An 18,144-nucleotide genomic window follows, 5' to 3' on the forward strand; every position below is an offset into this window, starting at 1 on the left:
ATCGCTGCGATGTGTATATGGGAAGACAATGTGTAAATTAGCATCCGATGATACTTGCCACAGTTGTTCTGAGGATAAGATCAAAATACTCTGTACATCACTGGCTTTTTTTTTTTTAATTTTGTACTTTTATTTTTTTTTTAACAGAGGCTGTCTTTTGTTCCCTTGAGCCAGCTCCATTTTATACATATATAGTGGGGAAAAAACATATTGCATCTTTTAGTCCAGATGGTGATGTTTCTTTTCGTTTCAGCATTCAGCTTCTGAGTTGATCCTAGTTGAAGATGAAATGACAGATACTGAAGATAATGAAGAGGAGGATTTAGGAGTCATGGAAGATCAGCGTAGTGTAATTCTCCATCTCATCTCTCAGCTTAAACTTGGCATGGACCTTACCAGGGTATGGACACTATCTCTTTTTATAATATTTGCGTGTGTGTGTGTGTCTGTGTGTTTTCCCATATAGGTAAGGTAGTTTATCTGTTTATAAGGGTGTGGTTTCAGAGAGCTATGGATTCCTCTTGTCTGTTAGGCAGGATTTCACATGAAGTGGCCACAGCAGACACTGTAACAAAAACAAACAAAAACAACCAAACAAAAAGATTTAGAAACTTTTCTTTATTTTTCTTTTTTCTTTTTATTTTTTCCAAGTCTTTCAAATCAACCATGTGTTGTATATGTATCCCATGTGTACACTAAGTCAGGGGGCACCAAGTGTGTGAGGAACCATAATGTCAATTTTATGGATGGAGATTTGTGTTCAAGTTACCACTTTGTGGAATGAATTCCATTTAATTACTTGGTAGCTTAAAAAAAAAAAAAAAAAAGGTAAAGAAGCTAGTCTTCAATGTGTCACAGTCCTTGTTTGTGCTAAGCAGGTCATCCTTCTGGTCCTGGAACCAGTATTGTTATGAGCTTATCCATACAGATATGAACAGAGAGATTTTAGTGACTGAGAAGTTTCCTATAAGCCCTTGGCTTTTTGAAAATTATGCAGATGTTCTGGAAGCAGGAAATGCATCTTTTTGAATAGTTGTGTATTCAAGTGGCATTAATAAATAATCAAGGAGATTTTTTGAAAGATATGGAGTACCTGTTCCTTCCACAAAGGTTTTCTACTTATAAAGCAAACAAAAAAAGTCTTTAAACTACTTCCCTACTTCCTATAAATAAGAGCTTATTCTGCCTTGTTCCTTCCACAAATTAGAAAACAAACAAACAACGGAGTTTGGGATGACCAGAGATTTACACTTGCGTGCGAAATTGCTAAATAGCAGGTTCTTCTCACGGGCATGTTAATATTTAGAGGAGTTACATCAGCTTTCCCCTTGATCTCATATATTAATCAAAATCTATTTTTACTATTACTTTTGTAAAAAGGCCTTCTGACCATAGTCTTCTCTGCTTCCTCTGGAACAATTGACAGTATTTAAAAATACTTACATTTTTAAGACCAAGCAATGCCATGTTCTGTTACTAAGTATAGCTTTTGAATAGCTACACGGAAATTAATGTTTTGTTCTGAATAGGACAAACATTCCGTCATTTAATTTGTGAATAATTTATACCTGTCACTTGTTAGTATGTCTGGCATTGTGTACAGTTCATTTTTGGTGTTTTTCTTATGTTCCTCAATCATTAATAGCTTTTGCTATTTTCTGTTTTGGTTCGCTAAGGCTGTCTGAGTCCATAATATTTAAAGCGGACTGAGATTCCTTATCTGCTATTCTTGTGTGACCTTAAAACATTCTGTCTTCAGTGAACAAGATTTTTCTTTCATGATTTCCAGTGTCATGTTTTTGTCACAGCAGAGGAGACAAAAACCCCAAAGACCTACAATTAATGTAAATAAAAATAATTCCTGTAAATAAGAGAGATGCAGACATTTATATGAAAAATAAGGAGGTAAATATCTATCATAACATTTCCTATACAGTTTTTGAGGATAGTGGTGAGTATTTTCAGCTCTGTACCATGGTAAAACATTAGTATGCATGGATGTGTCTATATAATACCCACAACCTGAAAAGAGGAACAGGCATATGGCAGTTAGATCTCTCTCTAGTGTGTGTGATGCACGAATACACATATGATGAGTATTAATGAGACATGCCACATTTGCACATCAGTTTTCTGACCATTTTAAGGATTAAAATAAAAAATTACAAGACAGCTGGCTGCTTTTTTTTTTGTTTTGTTTTGTTTTTATTAACTTTGCTTACTGACATGAGGCCCCTAGGGCCGCAGACGGGTGACGATACAGCCCGGTTTGTTGGCTGCACTGCTTAGTTTTCATTATTCCTGTGAATGTCAGATTTCAGATAGCCTTGGTGCTAGTCAGCTTCTGCTGGAAGTGCTTGTGACACATTAGTTGCTAACATCAGAGGATGTTTTTATACGTTTGTGTTTTCCTCTGCCTTTTTCCCCAGGCTTGTTTCTTTAGTTGCTTCTAGGAGCTCAGGATTGTAAGGTGATACACACATGAACAAACTGAGCCTTTGCTGCCTGTTGGTTCTGGATGCATGATCATTATCTCTAGTATCATATCAGAGGAAACAGCATCTTTTCCTTTTCCTAAGGGGTACTTGCTTATGTTAGTGTTGGCCTTGCCTGTGGTGACATGCATTTCCTACCGTGCTAACAGCCATATTTAGTGCTGTAGAGGTGCTTCACTTTTGAAATGTGTCATGCTGGCATGCCTTTTAATGAAGAATTAAACAGTAAAAAAACCAAAAACAACAGTGAATTATTAAATCCGCATGGGGATTTTCTAGAACAGGATAGTCTTAGTGGTGGCTCAGTGGACTTCAAGAGCTGCTGGCAAGAGCTGTGTTGGGGAGCAGGTCCTGGTGGCAGGACATTGAACAAAACTGATACGTTGGACTTTACACATCACTTAAAAGTGACATTGCTGGAAAACAAACAAACAAGAAAAAAACAAAACCAAAAAAAACACAACCAAACAAACAAAACACCGTGCCTCTAAATTGCTTAATGCATTTTAAAAAATGAGAAGTAGTACTGGAAATCACTGCCAGCCTAATAAATGCGTTGGCAAATGACATCTAAAGGATTGAAATGAATGCTAACAGTTTGTACAGATGGATGGTCCCTCCCCCCCCCCAGCATTCCCTTACCTTCCCTAAGTGGTTACAACTCTACTAAAAATAAAGGGCTGCCAGTAGTTCTGTGGGATAGAAACCTGGTGCAAGTTAACCCTGCAGTTTGTTCACAATGTCCTCTGTTTTAAAATTACAAAGTAAATATATCCTGTAGTTCCTAACTTGAGTGGGACGAAAATACCTTATTTTAGTCCCGTGATGACACAGATGACAGTAGAAGGATTTTGTCCCTCTAAGGTAGTGAAAATCTCAGCGTGGTGTATGGCGGTCAGGTTTCTGAGGAAAAAGTGGGTAACAGTGCTGACACATATCATTTGCCTCACAGTAAATAGTTGACAAGAAGATAAATATCTTTGTTTTCAGGAAGAACCTCCAGAAAAAGGGAAGAATGCCTGTTAAACTACTTCTTTTTCACTGTGAAGCCTGAGAGCCAGTAAGGATGGAGATTATTCTCACATTTTAGCGTGCAGTCAGGAGATTCATTGCTTCAGACTTTGGCAATTTGGTATTTGTTCTGGAGAGATCTCTGTCCATTTAGTTGTCATGCTAGCTTATCCTCAGAGAATAATATCAGACAGTTTTGACCTTTATGTAATAACAACAACAAAAACCCAACCAAATGATGCAGTCCAAACCAATATAAAGAATTTAGATCCTAATTGATTTTTCTAGACTGCCTTTTCTTTGGTGGCAGAAAAGCTGAAAACCTCATTCTTTTGGAAGCTAGAGTCGCTAGCACAAGTGCATGGCAGTCCAGTGCTCGCAAGAAAAATGCTGCACACCTTCCAAACTTGTTTGTTTCTATTTTAGTTATTTCCGCAGAAATCAAGATGGGACAAGTTACAAAAACAAAAAAAGGGTCATTTTTTGATGATGCTTGTCTGTGGCAGTGTTGCATGTTGGAAATATCAGGGCTATGAGATTATTTAGTGAGAGGCAATGTTTTCTAGAGATTTTTTTGTTATACTGAAGCTGTGTAAGCTTTGAAAGTCAATTTTTTTTTTTTATATGCACTTCTGCCTCCTTTTGAGGGAACAATCCAATTACTCTGTTTTGCAAAGCTGCTTTTCTTGCTACAGGTAAGGGTGTAGTTTCCATTTTAGTTGGGCTTTTTGAGCAAGATCATTGGAGCTGGAGTTCAAATTTCAAATTGATTGCTGAACCTGAATAATAAAAAATGACCAGTGGTTTGTAAAGTCACTTTAGTGGCTGTGTTGGCAGAGCTGTGTTAAGTAAGTAGCTGCAAAGTAGCTAGTGCTTGCAAGAGTGGTTATGAGGGCTACATTTCCACAATCAAGCCAACAAGATGAAACCACAGCAGTCGTAATGTTGTATCGTGTAAAATTTGTATCACCTCGAGCATGGTCCATAGCTTCCTTTCCTTCTCCACTTGCGCTAATAAGGGTCACTCTCAGTCAGCTGCTTGGACATGAAGAGGGACGCAGTGCTTCGTATTTGGCTAAGTTTTCTTGCCCTTTCAAGCCTGTGCAGTGAGCTCATGGTAGTCACTGCCAGTATTTCTAGAGACAAGTCACAGGTGTTGGCTGTGTTGCTGTCAGCTTCCCCTTTGACAAGCTGCTCTTTGACTGTGCAGTTCATATCAAAATGAGGTTCTGTGTTGAGGCTCAGTGATGCTGAACCGCATTTTTAAAGATGATATCGGACGACAGGTATTTGGTCAGAGTGAGACTTTTGCAAGTAAGAAGGAATTGTTTCAAAAGCTAAAAATACCATAAGAAAGTCTCCAGTCTTTCTACTTTTCCTTCCAAATTTTTGACTTTTACCTTCAAAAACCAATCTCCTCAGCCCCTCTCCCCCGCTGCCACACCAGCACAGGGACTGCAGACTGGATTTAGCACTCAGGAGTTTGCCACGCATAGTGTAAAATAAAGGTGTTGGTATCTTTTGGGGCCTTATTACTTCAGTAATAGAGACTGGGTAGAGTCCTCGAGGCTTTCAGAGTCAGAGGAATATTACAGAGGGGCCTTTGCTTGATTTATGTCTAAGCTTGTAAAACTATTAGCCTATACATGACTGTAGTATTTATACATGTGTAGGAGGAGAGTGAATGTTACCAAATGGAGCAGTGATCTTTTTCTGTGTGTGTGCCTTACTGTGATGATATCAAGACTGAACCATTGTGACTAGATTATTTTTTCACATTTATAAGTTTTCTTTGGAAATAATTACGTCAGGAATAAAAGTTTGTCAGCTTCTATTTCATTATCCATGGGATTCAAAGGTCTGAACTGTGCTTTGGGCCCACTTAGAATAATAACAGAGGGCGAGAGTAGGGAGCAAAGGGATTTGTTTGAAGGGTTGATCATTGTCTGCTCTAAGTAAGCCTCTCCTCTGGGAAAGGGAACAAGTAAATGAAGCGAAGAATTAAGGAGGAAAAGGAAGGGAGGTAAAAGAGGAAAGCAGAAGAATTGCTGTAATAGAGGACAGCAGTTGCTCTGCATCTGGCATCACTGAGCAGCTTGATTCCAGGTGTGTGTGTGTGTGTGTGTGTGTCAGAAATCCCTTGTTGGTCACACAGGAGTGACCTCCCATCTCCCCTGCACCAGGTATGGAGGGTGGGGGGAGTGGAGGTGGCCAAGGAACGGAGAGAAATAAATGATTCTAGGTCATATGGCCCTTGCCTTGTAAACCAGGAAAAATAAGAACAACGGTTCGTGTAGTAAACTGAGCGGAGAGGAAAAGGAAAATTTTCGTGTGATGGGAACAGGACCTCCCTGTTGCTGGAGCTACTGTTGAGAATCCTAATGAAATAGGAAGCAGCCTGCACCGCTATCAAGGCTGCTGCTTTTTCCTTTGCTCGTTATTTACACTAGAAAGACAAGGAAATTGCTGTGGCAGAGGGGAGGAAAACATGCTATCCTGAAACGTGGCTAGGCCAGAATTGCAGCTGTCTTAACTGTTCTCTCCCCTACGCCTCGCTGTAGTGTGATCACGGGGAAATCATATCTGCCTTTGTCTGCTTTGCATACAGGTAGTGCTTCCAACATTTATTTTGGAGAAAAGATCCCTGCTGGAGATGTATGCAAATTTCATGGCCCATCCAGACCTGTTTTTGTCAATTGCAGCTGGAGCCACTCCCGAGGAAAGAATTATCTGCTTTGTGGAGTATTATCTCACAGCTTTTCACGAAGGCCGAAAGGGAGCGGTTGCCAAGAAGCCCTATAACCCTATAATTGGTGAAACGTTTCATTGCTCGTGGGATGTGCCTAAAGATAAAGTGAAACCAGTCAGAACTAACGGTGCCTCTGCGCTTTCTAAGGACCCAGCCAAGGAGTTTGGCCAGGAGCAGTCCACGTGCTACAAGCTGAGGTTTGTGGCTGAACAAGTGTCCCATCATCCGCCGGTATCTTGCTTTTACTGTGAGTGCAAGGAGAAGAAAATGTGTGTGAACGCTCACGTATGGACCAAAAGCAAGTTTATGGGCATGTCGATAGGTGTTTCTATGGTAGGTGAAGGTAAGAAATGTGCTTTTATTTTCTTTAGCTAATGTCCTGGGTGTCCAAACAACAAGCTTATTTGGATGGGGCTGTGAATTATGTCTGAAGCACAGTCATATGTTAAACTGCACTAGCAAATATCTGCTGACGCTGTGCTCTGTAAAAACATTTTTCATCGTCTTGCTCACTCTTAAAGTAATATCTAATTTGGTAGTGGAGAGTTGCACAACTGGAGCAAAGAAATAGGAAAAAATACCTTTGTACTTAAGCCTAGCATTTTTTTTTTCGTAGTTTCTGTAAAGAATCATGGTTTCAATAGCACTTGCTAAGTTGGCGTGGTGTCTCAAGCTTTACAGCAGGTCGTGTAGGTGAGGTGTAAGTCATTACTTACTGTATCATACATGCACGGTCTGCTTCGTGATAATTTAATGCTCAGCAAGAATTTAGAAAAACAAGGAAATGTAACAATTTAATTAGTAGATGGTCTGAACTGATAAACACACCTGGATCAGTGTTGTTACTGCCTGCTAATCCATTGATTTAATGTTTCAAATGACTTAGTCCCTTTTGCCATTTGAAGATAATTTCCTGTGTATGGCTTTTCTATTTTGTCTTAACTAGTTTTTAGACTGCACTCTTAATAAGCAATCAGAGAAGCAGCAGAACAACTTAGAGCAATTACTTCTTTTCGCCATTGTTATGTTAAATACAATCAATGTTGAAGACAGTAGAGAAGTAGAGTGGGAACAAAACAATTGCGGTGACTAAAAAAACCCACCTGATATCTGAAAACACACAGCTATGCTTTGCTGTTTCTGCTGGAAGTAAAGAACAAATTCAAGCAGTAGAAATAGCTACAGAAGCTTCGTTCCTCATGTCAGTAGCTTCCCTTCTTCGCACCCGCAAGTGGAAGAGCCTTGAAACTTCTTCACTGCTGGACCTGATGTTGTTATAGTTGAAGGCTGTAGCAGTGCTGCTGCTTCCTTCTTTCTGTGATTGAGCTTTTCTGCATTTTAGACAAGGTTAAGGGAGATGGGAAGGGAGTGTGAGAAGGGAGATGGGTCCTTCTGTCCCTCTCCTTACTGTGCTGCTTCCAGCCTGAGTCACTTGCCATGTTTTTCCAGTACATCTCTATTTCTGATACTGGTTTTCTCAGTGAAGGGAGCTGTTTAGTGGAATCAAAATCAAACAGAAAACCACTTATGATTATGTAGGAGCTGGGAAATTCTTCTTGTTGCTGCTAGCACACGCAGTTCCCTGGCATGGGGGATGTCTACTGTGGGGATTATTTAAGACTTCAAAGTCCTGATGTGTCCCAGTTTTGAGAGAGAAGGGTCTAGGAATTAACTGCTTCCCTACTCCAGGGATTGTTTAATTTGTGTTTGTGAGAACAAATTCCCTTCCTACCCTCCCTTACCCATTTCCCCCCTTTCTTTTTTTTCATAACCCTGCAGAGATCCCAGCAGCAGAGGCTGGCTTTGGGGAGCATCTGTAATGGGGAACCTTTCATTGTAAGGTTTCCTGCTGTCTTTATGGTCGGCACTCGGGGAGGACGTTTGGTGTTACCAGTTTATAGCTGTCACTCATCTTTCTTTTTGGTCCATGTAAGCAATCCAGAAGTGTGCAGATTCACTGTGACAGCATTTCTGTGAAGTGATGGAGAAACTCTAGAACAGCCCGAGTATTTCTGTTGCGCGCTGAAGACTGGTAACAAGAGGGAGAAAGTTGTACCACTGAATCTTTTCTACAATCTGAAAACAGCCTAAACCTGACAGCCTTGGTTGAAAATTCTTGCTTCTCCTTGTGGTTTCTTCACTCGAGACTATACTTTGTTCAAATGTATATTTTTTTTCTTTTCTTTTAGTTCAAGGGAAGTCTTCCTAACAAAGCTGGTGTGTAGATTTGTCAAGCTGTGCGAAAATGAGAAGCTGCTACAGCCATTTTTTATCACGTCTTACATAAGTATAAAGTCTGCATTAGGCTGAGCTTAGCGTGAGTGCTGGGGAATATATTGCAGAACCAATAAAAAGTAGCAGCTGGGCTCACAGCGTGGAAAAACTGTCATTTTGTGTCTCTGGTAATGCAGAGCCTGGTAATTTGTTGATGTGAAACATGATTTGAAGGATTTTCTTGTTATTTAAGGACGATTTACACGTAGCAGCATCTCAAATGGAGTTCGTCTAGCGAAGAGTAGATGGAGGCACGTGGTCAGTCAGAAGGTATGGAAAGAGGTAGTTAAGAGGTAGTTCAGGTAGAGTTAGCTACCAGAAGCTTTCTCACAATGAAGTTGGCTGGGAAGGTTGTATAACCTTACTGGTACAAGCTGTTAAAACCAGGTTAAGCAAGTTTCTCAGGAATGATTGAAATATGACTGATCCTGCTTTTGATAGCAGACAAACTGACATCTCGTGATTCATGGAAATCCTGGCTTTTGTTTGTGCATTTCTGGTTTTGCCGCTGTGTACTGGATGACCTAATTAATCATGTTCTGTTGTTGATATTTTTTTCTGTCCTCCTCTTTTTCGTTATGAGCATTCAGCTTCTTCTCCTGGCTCTTGTAGGACATACTCAGTGACATTGGCAAGTGTCTAAAATAACCTGTAGAGTTTGCTTCCATACGCGTGGATGCCTCTGACTATTTGCTAGGTCAGTAAGGATTTTAGATTCTGAAAAGGCAGTTTCCCTGATATCTCTAGTATGCCTATGACCTTCCTGAGGCTGCATTTAAATCACGCTGGTGTTGACACGGTAGTTTCATTACCCTGTGTATTTGTTCAGTACTCTTTGATATATGTGGAAAAAAATCCTTCACAACAGAGCAGTAGAGACACAAACTTACGCTGCATTCATGTATCAGGTAATTTAGTGCTAGGAGCAACCACCTTGTTCTAGTTCAGATATTTAACAGAAGGATTTTGTTTGACCTCTACCTTTGTTGTGACCTTAGCATGAATGCAAACAGCCATGCTCTGTTTTGAAACTTTACTCCCTCCTGAATTTTTTTCGTGTGGCCTGCAAGCAATTGAACAAAGCTTTTCATATTAATTTGGGCTATTTACACAAATAGGGTAGTACTGAATTTGGGGACCTATATTGTGTAAGGAGTATGTTAACATGTCTGTGATGCTTTTTGGAAGTATTTTTTTTAACTAGTCTTAATGTCCTTAGATGTGTAGAGCGTGTTGCTTTTTATCCCTCGGTGTGAGAAGCAGCAGTGGATACGCCGAAACAGGACGTCATGGAATTGCAAAGGCTTCTGTAAGGATTTAAATAACAGGTAGATCTGAGGGCAGTATGGATCCATCATACAAATGGTGCAGCTCAGGATCCTAATTGCACAATACTTCGTGTGTGCTGCCTCTCGAAGTGGCTAAGATTTTTTTCCCTATGATTTTTTATTTGTTAATTCAAAGTAAATATCAGCTGCAGAGATGCAGAGCGCGTAGGCAGGCACTGCTGGAAACCCGTGTGAGAAGCAGCCTTCTCTGGTAGCCCTTCATCTCTGCTTCCCAAAGCTCTGCGTCTGTTTTGTTAGAGAAATGTCTCAACTTTTCCTTCGCTCTATGACAAAAAACGTTCGTTCTTCAGAGCAGCCAGAGCTGAGTTTCCTCGGGAGAAAGCAGGGTAGGAGAGAGAGTGTTTTGCATATAAGAATTCACGTTGCATGCACAGTCCCTAATTCTGGTTAATGTTAATTACGTACTAATGAGAGAGCGAGGGAGGGGAAGAGGGTGTAATGAATAGAATTGTATTAGGATTTAAATTAGCAAGAGATGGAAGAGTCAAAGTAAATATTTAATGTGTTTTACATGGTCCAAAGGATCTTTAAACACATACTGATTGTAAGATAAGGGTTTTCTAGCAGAAGAGGATGTGCTGAGCACACCTCAGCGTGGGCTCCTGTTCTGCTGATGGTTTTAGTTCCAAAATTTGATTCACTGGTTAATTTTACAGAGAACATAAAATAGTTTTAACTGGTTTGCTCTGTACCATCAAGTGGCTAGTTGTGGCTTGTAATTTTACCCCTGCTATTTTAAATGCTTTAAAAACTCCTCAGAAACGCCTCGAAATTTATTTTAAAAACTGAAATCAACCTTGAAAAGGTTTGATAGGTAAGGAAAAGGTTCAGTGCTCTTTCCAGGGTAAATCTAAATGAAAGCAACAAGTGTTCTTTTCATATTTTTTTTTCAAGTATATGTATGCATATGTACATATTTGTGCACGTACAGATCTATAATTTCTATTCCTGAAGCATAAGTGACTTTTTAATTTACCAGCCCTGAAGATTGACTGCTCCATGCAACTGGAACTACCAAAATATTGCCCTAGTACTAATTTCTTTATTTTTTTTAGCTCAGTGGTTTCAGAATATTTTTGTATGACATGGTACTCACTACTTAATTTAGCAAATGTCTGCAGTTTTTGGAAACTGAGCAGTGCAGAGCAGCTGGCTACAACGTTTATGAGATGATGAGGGCCTGGTACTGGTGTCTTGTGTTTCTCTGGTGTGGCTGGTGATGAGCTGCATCTGTGTAACTTAGCCTTGTTCTGCTCTGTTATGAATAATGCAGCATGAAGAGCCTGTTAAATCAGGAAACTGCCCTGGGCCATTTATGACCCACATACCATTTGTTGTTCAGATTGATCTCCAAACAATCAATGGGAAGCATTAAATTTCACATGCCTCTTCTGCAGTTATCGATCCAGAGCCTCCTCTGGGTATTCCATCAATGTGCGGTACTGGAAAATCAATTCACAAAGCTCCAGCAGCAGTGAGGGACATGCAGTTGTCAAAGGGGCAAAATCAGATGCTGCGAACAGCGCTTCCCTTCGTGGAGGCTGGGGAGGCGTGGAAAGGAGCATGGCCGTGAATACCTTGTCCTAAAAGCAGGAGGAAATGGTGTTGAGGACATTTCGAGGGTGGCATTTCAAAATTCAGCACTTGTTTACCAAATATTCACCCTTCTCCACAGGATTTTTTCTAATAATAGGCTAGATTACTAAATCCACTTTTCTTCCCAGAGTACTTATCTGGTGCATCCTCCTTTTGTCGTAGCTGCCCATAAATGCTTAAGTTTGTTGGAAGGAATCTGCAGTTTCCAAAAGAGTTAATGAAGAGGAAATCGTAGTGAAAATGGGAGAATCTTCTGCAACTTTTCATATCTATTTACTTAGAGTGATTTTTTTAAACATGAAATGAACAATCCCCTACAGTCACATCTGTCAGTCACAATGAAATTTTACTTAAAAGTGGATGCTAGGAGCACACCCCACTTTTAAAACTAACTGTTAGGTTTTCGTTTCCATGCTTTTTCATGTCTCAAGATCTAAATTTGGTGGGTTAAAGTGTGAAATCCAATTGTGATATAGATGTCCCTGTGTCATTTTGGCTTCTGAAGGAGAGCACAGGGTTTGGTTCAGACGTGGTGGTGCAGCTCCAGTCTTCGTGGTGCTTCAGGTACAGGAGGTTTTGCACGTGGACTCTGCAAACAGTGGAGTGGAAACTTGGGGTCACCTGCTAGTGCTGAAAGGGCTGTCAAGCTGTGGGTATCTCAAATCTTTCCTTTATTCTTTTTTAGATCGCAATTATTGAGCTGGAGTGAGGCAGCGCTTCATTAAAGATGTGTTTATTCAGGTGTTTCAGGAATTCAAAAAGCACACTACCAAATGCTCAACAAAAATACTGCTAAGGGAGCTGGCTCAGTTTTTAATACCTAACCTGTTGTGGTTGTCAAATATTTACAGTGAAGGTCACCGCTGCTATTTGCTGTTCACTTTTCATTAGAGCTCCACGTCCCTCCCACTCCTGTACGCAGAAATAAAGCTTTTGATCCCATCAGAGAGACAAAAACCAGCTCGCCCCATGGCAGCTCCCTCTCACATCAGAGGAGGGTGGCTGGGCCCCGAGAAGCAGGAGGCTCTGCAGAAGCTCACGTGAAGTTGTGGCTCCTAAAACACAGTGAGGAGCACCCTGCTTGACCGTGGTACTGGTATTAGTCCTTCACGCTGGAAGCCAGTGCTTTCAGGTGGTTTTTTTTTGGACCGTGTGAGGGTTTTGTCTGTGCTTAGACCATTAAGGCTGCTTTGATGTGATGAGACCTGATGGCAGCACCACAGGCCGTGCCATTTCCCACAGCTGGTTCCTGCTACGGCTGCTGCCTGTGGCTGTAATGAAGAAGGCAGAGAATAAATGGAGGAGAAAGGAAAGGAAAAAAAAGAAAAAAAAAAAGAAGGGCACCTGCAAACTCGATTTCAGCAGAACCTGGCTCCTAGCCTCTCAACTCCTGGGCATGCCCTTGGTGTCTGAGCACCTCGCTGCTGTCCTCTGCTTTTGGGAAAAGGGGAGCTCCAGCCTCTTCGTGCCAGCTGAGGGACTTGGTCTAAAACCTGTTACAATCCTCCAGGTAGAAACTGGTCAGCTGCAGACTGTCAGGTTTCCTTTCTGCGTGTTGGCAGCCACTAGCTTGCCATTTTTTAATATCATCAGCTTGGTGAAAAGCTTCGTTATTGTTCTCTATTAATTTAATGTCGTTGTAGCAGCCATTTAGTGAGCTCTGCAATGAGCACAGCCTTCTTTTTGAGTAAAAGTTCTTCCTGGTGAGTGTCCTGGACGAATTGTGTAGCTCAGCCTTCCTGCCATGAGCTTGGTTTACCTGCAGGTGTGCAACTGAAGAAACTTGAGGCGAAACACGGGGATCTCTGTTCTAGAGAAAAACATGCAGCAGAGCTGGATTTTGTTCTAGCAGTCGGAGCCGATATTTAAAATGATGACTCTGAGTGCCGCGCTGCTAAATTCTGAGTGTTATTTAGACTTGTGTTGCCGTACAGCGTTAAGGGCATATTTTTATGTTGACATTACTAGTAGCTTGCTCCTACTCGGTGCTTTTTCATCATTACGTTCCAGATCAATTTGCAAGATGTGTTGTTACTGCCTTCAACGCACAGACAGACTCATAAATACAGCTGGTAACGCGTTGCCGTTCTCCCCTCTCTGCCCCAGGGTGAGGGTAAATTGGCTTAAGCTCATCTCGTTGCTAAACAGATGCTGTTACTGTTTGTGTGTCAAGACAATTTTCCTGATTTTGTGAACGTTTCTGGGGTCTGAGTACTTCCCGGGATTGGTTATTTTCAATCCCTGTTGCGAAAAAAAGTTTTCAAAGTATAATTTTTGCCTTTAGACAGTTATTAAATGGGATATAAAGGAGCGTAAAACTCTAATAAAAATATAATACACACAGTTGGCATTGGCCAATTCTGCGTGCAGGGTTTATGTTGCCGTTTACCTGATCTTATGTCTTATATCCCCTTCTTTGCCATCCTAAAAACCAAACTACAGCTATGGTGGGGATGGAGCTGTGTCAAGAACCTTAGGGGAAGCTAAGGTCTTCTGATCAGACTTGGAACTTTCTTTGTAGGTCCAAATAATATGGGAATTTTCTGCTGCCAGCAACTTTCTGTGCATCATAGAGAGTTTGGTCTCAGTGGCAGCAGAGAAGTGGCCCCTCATTGATAATGCCAGACTTTTGCAAAGGCTACGTGGGAAACCAGGCATTTTGGGGGAAAGGAGCAAGCTTCTAGGAAATTTCTAGGTGGCTTCCTTAAGCCCAGCTCCCAGTCGCACCCAGCCTGACCTCTTTTTGTTCCTACCAGCAAACAGTGGGCCAGCAGCTAGCAGAGAGCAGCTGGTGGTATCTGACTGAATGGGGAGCCGAAGGGCCCTTTGGCCGTGCCTAAATGAGCACCCAGAGCTCATTTGGTTGGTGGGGGGCCTTTTCGTTTTATTTTCTTCAAGAGAATGTGACTTATTTTCAGGTTCAGCAGTTTATTGCTTGGCAGTGAGACAGAATAAGTAATCCAGCCAGATTTTCTGATAGGCCATTTGGCACCAGGAAGAACCAGAGGCACACGTTAGAATTAGGTGATTTGAAAATGCTCGTTTGAAGAAACTTCTTTGAGAGAGCGGGTTTTTCTTAGCAAACAAGTACCCTCCTTCAAGGCAGGTTGCACATTGTAGAAGTACGTTGTGATGGCAGTATTTGATCAGTGACTGTCAGGCCTTACCAACGAGCTTTAATCATTTCACTTTCAACCTCCTCCTTGCCTAGGTGTTCTTCACTTGCTGGAGCACGAAGAAGAGTATGTTTTCACACTCCCCAGTGCCTACGCTCGCTCGATACTCACCATCCCATGGGTGGAGCTTGGAGGGAAAGTCAACATCAACTGTGCCAGGACAGGCTATTCTGCTACGGTCACGTTCCACACCAAACCCTTCTATGGGGGGAAAGTCCACAGGTAAGGGAATTACTTTTATTCTTGTTGACCTGATACTGGATTTCAAAGGAAAAACTTACTTTGACATCTGTTTGGCTCTTCTATTGGTTTGTTTTGTAGAAAAATATCTATTTATTTTCCTGTTAATGCCTGAGGAGGCTTAAGCTTTAGAGTGCAGTTTATAGTAGTTACACATTTCATGTCATTTAACCAAATTAGATAAATATCTCTTGTTGAACTAAAGTCAATGTATTCTTCCAGGCTTTTCCACCTGTAAAAATTGCTGTCAGGTATTTAAATGGCTTGCCCCCTGTTATAACCTAAATACCTGTGCACAGTGCAGGATCAGCAAAAATATACATTAAAAAAAAGTAATATTTGTGCTACACCAGCTGCTGCTTTTGTGCAAGTCGTGTTAGAAGAGCTGATGGGCTGTTTTGATGGGAATTTTTCTGAAAGGTGCAGATTAATAATTGGTACCCATCAAAATAAGTGAAATTTGGGGAAGGTTTTGCTGTATTAGTTTAATCATTTAAAAACTTAATTGAGTTTACTTGATATGAATTACTAAAAACATGTGTGCATTTTCATACAGACACAGACACAAGAAACTCCTCCCTCTGTTTTGGTTTTCTAGTCCTACCTGTCTATTTTGCTCACTCTTAAACGAGTTCCTGAGTCACTGAGGTGACTTTAATACTGCCTCACAGCAGCTGTGAGACTGTGCAGATCTAAATAAAATAAAGATACCTGAAGTCTTTTACACATAACCGACTATTAGGTTCAGGTGTGAAAAATGAACTTCAAAATCTTGTACTGACAATTTCATGTGAATGTCAGTTGGTTTTGGTTGTTTTTCATGCTGATGAGATAAGCAGTTCTGGGTTTTAAGCTGGGGTACTGCTGTAATTTGGGAGAATGTGGTCCCAAAGTTAGTGCTGTGTTAGCAGAGCTTTTGTAGGTTGAATCTTTTGGGGGACAGTGTCTTTATGTTTGAAAAACTATATTGTAGATGTAAAAAGTTGCATGTAGCCTGCAGTGCTAGAGCTTTCAAATGCTGATAATAAATGGTGCCCGTTATATCTTTTGTGGCCTTTTTCTTTTCCTTCTTTGTGTTAGGGTTACAGCCGAAGTGAAACATAATCCCACTAATACCATTGTGTGCAAGGCGCAGGGAGAATGGAACGGTACGCTGGAATTTACGTACAGCAACGGAGAAACCAAAGTGATTGACACCAACAAATTACCCGTTATCAGGAAAAAGATAAGGCCAATAGCAAAACAAGGCCCACTGGAATCAAGGTAAAGGCAGAGGCATTACAGTACTGTGCTGCTTAACCTCAGATGAAAACAGTGGTGAAACAAACCGCAGTTATAAATGGCATGGTTCAAAAAACTCCTGCTATCATATAGCATGTTAATCTAGGCAGAAAGAGCTGAAAGCTGCGTGTTGGTTCTTTGGTTTATAAATTACATTGCTGTGATATATACATAAATTTTCTAGGGGAAAAAAATGCTTGTATGCATTTTAATGAGTATTTGGGAACTGGGTGATGTGGTCTTCTACATGCTTCTTTGATTGTAAATGGTAGTCAAATTAGTCATAGAATCATAGAATCATAGAATATCCTGAGTTGGAAGGGACCCTTAAGGATCATCAAGTCCAACTCTTGACACCGCACAGGTCTACCCAAAAGTTCAGACCATGTGACTAAGTGCACAGTCCAATCTCTTCTTAAATTCAGTCAGGCTCGGTAATTTTGCATCTTACAGCTCACGCTGGAACTTCAGATTTTATGGATTTCATATATATACGTAATATATAAGCACACAATATATATGTATGTAAATGTAAAGTGTGATGTGACACATGAATACACATCCATATGTGTTTTTAGGCTGTGAGAACTCGTCATGTGCCTAATTCTGACTAGGTACCTTAGAAAAAACCTTTATTCGCTGTCAATAACAGTTTACATTTATCTTCAGAAGAATCAATATTTTTATTGAATTTAGGAACATTTTATTGGAGGATTTAAAAAACATGAGTAAAATTTAATTTTATAATCTGTAAATATATTTTTATTGTACAAAGGTGCATCTTGAGCCTTTGTGCAGGGTCAGATGTTATTTTCTACTTTCTGGACACGCTTGTTTATCACAAACTCATTTTTCAGTGTAGGTTAATAACAGAGTTGGAGTAAATCAGGAAACCAGCAACTCTGCAATATATTTGTTGTGTTTTTGACACTAGATAGCAAATTATAATGACCCAGTGTTTCTGCAGGATATGCAGCTCATCAGATTGTAAACAAACTCATCTAAATACCCCTGGAAAGATGTGAAAGTTGCAGTCATTTTCTTAGATACTTTCCTGGGCAAAGTTGTTGCTAAGCTCATATAGTGTGAGGAGGCATTGCATCTGAATACTGTCAGTCACGTGAAAAACAAATTGGGTTATGTACTGATAATTATCCTCAGCTGGAAATACAGTGTAGACCTTGTGCATGCTGAGTCATGTACATCAAGTCTTCTGTTAATAACCTGGTGGGAACAGTCAGTGAGTGTCCCAGTGTCATGTGCTCTTAGCTTTTGTCTAATGTTCCCTTAAAATTGAAAAGTTTTCTCCAAATAAATGCAGAATAGATGTTTGTCATTTGGGGTAGGTCATCAGTAAATAATGTGAACAGGAAATGAAAAAGAAAATCCATCAGTTTTGAGAAAAACGGTCAGGTCGTGGAGTCAAGAACATGAACAAAAGCTGTGGAGAAAGTTAACTTGCATGATAGGTTCCTGGGAACTGAGCGTGTCTGAAAATCTGGTCAACAAATGAATATTCTCCTGAAAGTGGTGGTTCACAAGCTACACAACTTGCAGAAATAGCTTGGTGCCATCAGTCTGACCCTTGCTTTGCTACTGGCGCCAGGCTATGGCAAAAGTATTCTTACTCTGTTGCTTTTGCTCCTTCCCAATCACACAGGCACCTTTGGCAATATGTCACCAATTCTCTGAAAGAAGGTAATATCGATGCAGCAACAGAACACAAGCACCACCTTGAAGAGAGGCAGCGAGCAGAGGAGAGGCAACGTATGGCTCTTACAATGCCCTGGAAACCAAAATATTTTGCCAAAGAGGTACTTGTATCAGCTTTTCCTTAAGGGTCCAATAGCATCTTTGTGCATGTTGTGGGGTGCTAGTACAAATGAACATGTTTGTATTTCTTACCATGGGCTAGCGTTGTTATATATCACTGATTTTTTATTTTATTTTTAATTTTTAATTTTTAGTAGAGT

At 40.6% G+C, this 18,144-nt stretch overlaps 1 protein-coding gene across 3 annotated transcripts in view; it reads left to right on the forward strand.

Annotated features, from left to right (window-relative positions):
• OSBPL10 (oxysterol binding protein like 10) overlaps positions 1-18,144 on the forward strand; it is a 109,529-nt gene that overhangs the window by 87,670 nt on the left and 3,715 nt on the right. For all 3 annotated transcript variants that reach the window (XM_072033446.1, XM_027451100.3, XM_027451101.3), the window contains exons 7-11: positions 254-400; positions 6,115-6,598; positions 14,686-14,872; positions 15,971-16,153; positions 17,832-17,985. In XM_072033446.1, coding sequence (XP_071889547.1) covers positions 254-400; positions 6,115-6,598; positions 14,686-14,872; positions 15,971-16,153; positions 17,832-17,985 — 1,155 coding nt within the window. The remainder of the gene's footprint in view (positions 1-253; positions 401-6,114; positions 6,599-14,685; positions 14,873-15,970; positions 16,154-17,831; positions 17,986-18,144) is intronic.

Source organism: Anas platyrhynchos, chromosome 2, assembly GCF_047663525.1.
Source record: "Anas platyrhynchos isolate ZD024472 breed Pekin duck chromosome 2, IASCAAS_PekinDuck_T2T, whole genome shotgun sequence".
NCBI classification, from domain to species: domain Eukaryota; kingdom Metazoa; phylum Chordata; class Aves; order Anseriformes; family Anatidae; genus Anas; species Anas platyrhynchos.